At 38.9% G+C, this 6854-nt stretch overlaps 1 protein-coding gene across 1 annotated transcript in view; it reads left to right on the top strand.

Moving 5' to 3' along the window:
- The first annotated feature begins 3858 nt into the window (after positions 1-3858).
- LOC107718696 (CDK5 regulatory subunit-associated protein 1-like) overlaps positions 3859-6854 on the top strand; it is a 7532-nt gene continuing 4536 nt past the window's right edge. Inside the window, exons 1-3 of the mRNA XM_016525887.1 lie at positions 3859-3882; positions 4218-4370; positions 4554-4694. Of these exons, the coding sequence (XP_016381373.1) occupies positions 3880-3882; positions 4218-4370; positions 4554-4694 (297 nt within the window). The 5' untranslated portion in view covers positions 3859-3879. The remainder of the gene's footprint in view (positions 3883-4217; positions 4371-4553; positions 4695-6854) is intronic.

The following is a 6854-nucleotide window of genomic DNA, read 5'->3' as shown; positions in this document are numbered from 1 at the left end:
CCCCATACCATTACCCCATCACCACCATCTGAACCGTTGCTGCAAGTCAGGATGGATCCATGCTTTCATGTTGTTTACACCAAATTCTGACCTTACCAAATGAATGTTGCAGCAGAAATTGAGACTCATCAGACCAGGCAACCTTTTTCCAATCTTCTATTGCCAATTTTGTTGAGCTGGTGCAAATTGTAGACTCAGTCTCCCATACTTAGCTGACAGAAGTGGCACCGGTGTGGTCTTCTGCTGCTGAAGCCCGTCTGCTTCAGGGTTCGGCATGTTGTGCGTTCAGAGATGCTGTTCTACGTACCTGGGTTGTAACAAATGGTTATTTGAGTTACTGTTGTCTTTCTATCAGATCAAACCAGTCTGGCAGTTCTCCTCTGACCTCTGGCATTAACAAGTCAAGTCACCTTTATTTACATAGTGCTTCATACAATACAGATTATGTCAAAGCAGCTTTACAGTATTAAACAGGAAAATAGTGTGTCAATAATGCAAGGCATTAACAAGGCATTTTTGCCCACAGAACTGCCACTCAACTAGATATTTTCTATTTTTTTAAGACCTTTGTCTGTAAATCCTAGACATCCTAGAGACACCAACAACCATTCCATGTTCAAAGTCACTTAAATCACCCTTTCTTCCCCATTCTGATGCTCGGTTTGAACTTCAGCAGATCGTCTTTACCATGTCTACATGCCTAAATGCATTGAGTTGCTGGCATGTGATTTGCTGATTAGATATTTGCATTAACAAGCAGTTGAACAGATGTACTTAAGAAAATGGCCGGTAAATGTATTTTCATACCCCTATACACACAGTATAGCAAAATCTCTGGTGATACCTTACATCGCCGACACTATATATATCAACATATTGTCCAGCCCTAGTTTTGTGCTCTGTGAAGAGTGTCAAAAGTTTCTATTTTTCAGATTTTTTGAAGTGTTCAGCATTGTAGCCAATCAAAAATCTGAACAAAATAGATCTGTGTATTTAGTGTTGTAGTATACATGTAGACTAATGTGCTAATATTTCAATGCAATATTTAAAGGGATAGTCCACTCCTCCCAGGTCTAGAAACGTAGTAAGGACATCGGTAAAACAGTTCATGTGACATCAGTGCCTTAACTTCAATTTTGCGAAGCTACGAGAATACTTTTTGTGCGCAAAGAAGAAAAAAAAACTTTGACTTTATTCAACAATTCTTCTCCCCCGAGTTACCGTCTTCCGCCATTTTAGAGAGTATCACAACGCATACGCACGCTTTCCCCTAAGCGTAAACAACGCTGATTACGCAGATTACGTTCCTGTGCGCGCTTTCCCCCTGAACGAATACGTTCGAATACGTTCTTGGATACTCTCCAAAATGGCGGAAGACGTAACTTGGTGGAGAAGAATTGTTGAATAAATTATTTTTGTTTTCTTTGTGCACAAAAAGTATTCTCGTAGCTTCGCAAAATTGAAGTTGAGCCACTGATGTCACATGGACTGTTTTACCGATGTCCTTACTACGTTTCTGGACCTGGGAACAGTACAGTTGCGTTGCGGTCTGTGGAGGGTAAGAGAGCTCTCCGATTTCATCAAAAATATCTTAATTTGTGTTCCGAAGATGAACGAAGATCTTAGGGGTTTTGAACGACACGAGGGTGAGTAATTAATGACAGAATTTTCCTTTTTGGGTGAACTATCCCTTTAATGCAATACATTTTCGTGATTATAACATCCATGGTGGATGTTGGGCCCCTTATTGTGAGTTAGTTCCGTCAGCCATGTTCTGCGTTTGGGATGACTGCAGTTCAAACTGTGCATTTTAAACAACAGTTTTTCTCACTCCTCAAGGTGAGGCAGACAGGAATTCCGGTGAATTACTCAGGGTACAGTGTTCCCATAGAGTCCTCTATTGATGCAGCATCGAGTGAACCTATGAAAGGGAACGTCTCGGTTACGTATGTAACCTTGGCTCTCTAAGTAAGGAACGAGATGCTGTGTAACTCTGCCATACTTCGTTACTGCTACACTTCCTTCATCTGCTGGCACCATCAGCTAATGAATTGGAGTGATTGTATACAAGCTTCAGGCTATCGTCACACCTGGATAGTGTTTCATAGTGTCAGCTACTGATGCAGCACCTTGTTTCCTACTCAGGGAAGGGAACGAAGGTTACAAACATAACCAAGGCACACTCTCTTGTGCCTGATAGAAGCACCTTGAGAAACACCAGTGTTGTTTGTAGTTGCTGATTATTTATAGAACCTGCTTTTTTATAACTGAACTCATAGGGCATGATGTGAATGCAATAATAAATATTAAGACAAGAATTTAAATTCCTTCAGTCTGTCTTTTTTTTTCTTTCTCAGTTACACCCGATAGGCTTATCTTGATCTTGTTGAAAACATTCGTGAAATAATACCAGGTAGGCTGTCATTATGAAATATGCCAATTGAAAATCACTGATTAGTACTGGGACAAAACTACTTACAAAACCGACAAAAATGTTCATGTAACAAGGAATTATTTTGCATTATCTGTCAGACATGTTCAGGGGTATTTGCTATCTTTGTCTGATTTCAAGCAATTTGTCAAATAACTATAAATAATGACAAATCTGTCTTGCAATGTTTGAGTAAATTGTCAGTACAGGATGATTTTAAACTGACTTCATATAAGAAAAGTAATTTCATTTTCCATTCAGCATAATACGAGCATAAAGTTTTTTTTTTCTTTTGTTTAAAAGAACTATATTTTCTTGGTAATTCTGAATGGTGTGGTACTCGCTCTTGGGCGTCAGTTAGATGAGAACACTTTTACTCTTGTAAGACGAGTAGTAATTTTTTGTATTTTTTTTTAACCACATGTAGCAGTAAGAGGTCTACACTCATGTCCTTAATTTTTTGGATTTAAGATGTTCACTGTAATTACTCTTAATTTTAATGCTGTATCCAGTAGCTTAGTTAACAATTTATTTATTTTTATCATATTTTCTAGGCTATATATTCTCTTCTATTTGCACCCACTGCTTCTTATACCAATGACAGAAAAACACAGTTAGAATTGTGAAATATGTGGGAGAGCATTTTTTTGGTCTGACTAGATTGTATTACAATAGATAGTACATCAATATTAATACTTATTCAACACAGAATGCATTTTTACATTGAAAAACACTAGATGCAGGCAGTGGAATGGGGGCAAAAATATACCCCAACCATACCTGCATCCAAACCTCAGCAATATTTTTGCGTACTGTATGTATACAATGAACTACATTATCAAATTTTATAATGTAAAAGCATAGTAGTTAAAGACACTTAATATAAAGTGGGACGAGAGAGGTATATTTTTTAAAATGAACAATCTGTCAGGACATAATAGTATATGCTATTAATAGAAGTACATTCAAGATACACGTATATACTGTTTTTATCTAGTTTAACATATTTTTTATAGATAAATTAATATATTTATCTAAATAAAGTATTGAGTTATGGTTTGAGGTCAGGTGGTTTTAGCGTTAGTGAGAAATAATTGTCTTAATAAATTTAATAAGACACAATGCATGTTCCAAAGAACAGTTTGAAAACTAATGGCTGACAAAGTTGTTTTCATGTTTTCTCATGATATGATGTGATGAAGTGCAGTAATGAAGTAAATGAAGTGCAGTGGTTTATGATGTTCCTCTCTGTCCCTGATAAATCCTGTTTCAGGAGTCAGTCTGAGCAGTGATTTCATCACAGGATTCTGCGGAGAGACTGAAGAAGACCATCAGCAGACACTTTCCCTTGTCAGGGAGGTGGGCTATAACGTGGGCTTTCTCTTCGCCTACAGCATGAGGAAGCTCTGATCTAATTGTTGCTCTTCCTGCCAGATTGCAGAGTTCCCATGGTACAAAATTTGAATTACATAAAAAAAAACTAATGGAAACCAGTACAAGTGGTAGAAATGTCTAAAGTGAATATAGTTTAATCATTTCATCAGCAATATACTGTTTTTCTGTGAGTGCTGATGTAGAGTGAAACCAGCATGATAATATCAGTCACTTTTATTGGGGTTTTATTGGAGATGTTTTTTCCCTAATAAACAACTAAATCTGCTAGTTCAAAAGAATGGTACCTAATGTACAAAATTGAAAGCCGAAGCAAACTCTATAGAATAATTAAAATCTGGGATAGGAAAAAGTATTCTGACTATGGCTTTTTTCCGTGCTTATCTCTCTTTAGAAAACCCATGCATATGAAAACCGGCTGCAAGATGATGTTCCTGCACCAGTGAAACAGCGCCGTCTGGAGGAACTCATCTCGGTTTTTAGAGAAGAGGCTGCTAAAGTCAACATAGCTCTTATTGGCAGCACACAGCTGGTGTTGGTAGAGGGAGTGAGTATAACAGCCTACTTCAGGATGTTTTACCTCATTTTCTCCACGGCTTGTAAGGGTTGCTTAAACCCTAGAAGACGCTGAAGAAAAACGCTAAACAGATATCCAGTACATATGTACAGGTATGTGATTAGCGTGATTAGCTCTTACAGAATTTTGTTTTTCTTTCTTGATATTTTACAGGAGAGTAAAAGATCTTCTGAGGAACTTTGTGGTCGAAATGAGATAAATGTGAAAGTGATTTTTCCTGAAACAGATTTGCCTGTTCAGCCAGAGAAACCTCAGATGGTCCCCATTACACCCGGAGATTATGTGTTAGTCAAGGTAAACTATGGGCTAACAGTTTCTCTAATATTGAAATAATCATTTTATTGTCATATCAAGCCAATTTTATTTGTATGGCACAATACAAAAGAATGTTGTGTTCGATAGTATCAAATGCAGTGCTAAGATCCAGTGGCACTAATAGAGAGATACAACCACAATCAGATGATAAGAGCAGGTCATTTATAACTCTGATGGAGCCGTCTAGCAGCAGTTGGATGTTTTGACCTGCCCTTCAGTCTGTAATTCATGCAATGCAATCATGAAATGCAATGTGATGCCAGAAACAATAACAGAATATGAAAGAGTTTGTGAATACACACTATATACACACAAATGCACACAAATTATTAATTCACTGAAAACTGGACGTGAGTTACTATTCCCTGTGCCATGTTTTCACTTAATTAGCACTGTTTTGCACTGACTGTTTAGACTGAAAACTTTCCCGTTGTTTAGTGGCTTAAAGGGTTAGTTCACCCAAAAATGAAAATTCTGTCATTAATTACTCACCCTCATGTCGTTCTAATCCCGTAAGACCTCCGTTCATCTTTGGAACACAAATTAAGATATTTTTGATGAAATCTGAGAGCTCTCTGACTCTCCCATAGACAGCAATGTAATTACCACGATCAAGGTCCAGAAACGTAGCAAGGAGATCGGTTAAATAATCCATGTGACATGAGGGGTTTAACAGTAATTTTACGGTCTTACGGTAATTAATGACAGAATTTTCATTTTTGGGTGAACTATCCCTTTAAATGATCTGATAGCAAACGTAGGAGCTGAAACATAGCAGTCTCTTGTCTAAAACAGTATATAATTTATGTTGATTCATTAAGTAATATAAAACAAAGCAATCACCTGTATGCTCTGTACTGCGGGTTAAAGGGCCATCAGGTTTAACTATTTGATTGAACTGTAAGATTAGTGTCTAAGTGTCTATGGCAGGGGTGTCCAGTTCTGCTTCTGGAGTACCACACTGTCCTGCAGAGTTTAGCTTAGTTTAGCTTGCAGTATATCTGGTAGTTGTTTTTTACTTTTTCATCCTTCATCGTACCAATGTGTAGGCAGCAATAGGCCATCTTTTCAGTGGATGCCATCTGTTCTGAATGGCATCTACACTAATATTATTTAATTTGTGACAATAGTGACAATGAATTTTAGCTAATATGCTTGTATTTTTTGGGTTTAGTAATCACTCCAGCTGCTGCATTTTTAACTAACTAGCTAATTTAAAGGGGTCATATGATGCGATTTCAATTTTTCCTTTCTCTTTGGAGTGTTACAAGCTCTTGGTGCATAAAGAAGATCTGTAAAGTTGCAAAGACTAAAGTCTCAAATCCAAAGAGATATTCTTTATAAAAGTTAAGAGTCAGCCACGCCTACCTAAAACGGCTCGTTCTAACATGCCCGTGGTTGCCGCAAGCCCGCCGGACGCTCCTTCGTCGAATCTGCCGCCTCTGCTCACTCTAGCCCTCCGGCCTCTGCTCACTCTAGCCCTCCGGCCTCTGCTCACTCTAGCCCTCCGGCCGTTCCTCACTCTAGCCCCCGGCTTCTGCTCACTCTAGGCTGCCGCCGCTCACTTTAGGCCGCCGTGTGTGACTCTGTGTTTTGTTGTGAAAGCGAAACTACTTTGTTTGGTCTTCCAAAAGAGGACGATATCTGCTTCGTCATGCCTGGAGCTGATCCGTGCTGGTTGCTGAGGAAATACATCAACTTTCGCCTCTGCTCACTCTAGCACTCCGGCCGTTCCTCACTTTAGCCCCCGGCCTCTGCTCACTCTAGGCCGCCGCCGCTCAATCTAGGCCACCGTGTGTGACGCTGTGTTTCGTTTTGTGAGCGAAACTACTTTGTTTGGCCTTCCAAAAATGGACACGACTAGAAATCAGTGGTTAAGTTGTATTTACAACACTGTTCCAGAACACTTCAACCCAAATATTCAGATGTGTGCAGCACATTTTATGGAGGACCGTTTCCTGATCCTGGGAGAGTAACGTTAGACTAAAATGCCGGCAGTTCTGACTCACGTAAGTACGTTTTCATTTAAAGAATTTGCCACTGATGATTCAAACGCAAGTTTTGAGCAGTGAGTATCGCTTGTTGTTTGTCATTTCTCCGATCACAAATGCAGACATGGTTTAATGTTACGCTCCGGCC

This window comes from Sinocyclocheilus rhinocerous, unplaced genomic scaffold, assembly GCF_001515625.1.
Source record: "Sinocyclocheilus rhinocerous isolate Xijiao unplaced genomic scaffold, SAMN03320098_v1.1 scaffold2348, whole genome shotgun sequence".
Lineage (NCBI taxonomy): Eukaryota > Metazoa > Chordata > Actinopteri > Cypriniformes > Cyprinidae > Sinocyclocheilus > Sinocyclocheilus rhinocerous.
Note: the sequence above shows the minus strand (reverse complement) of the source record. Positions and strands in the feature narration are given on the sequence as shown.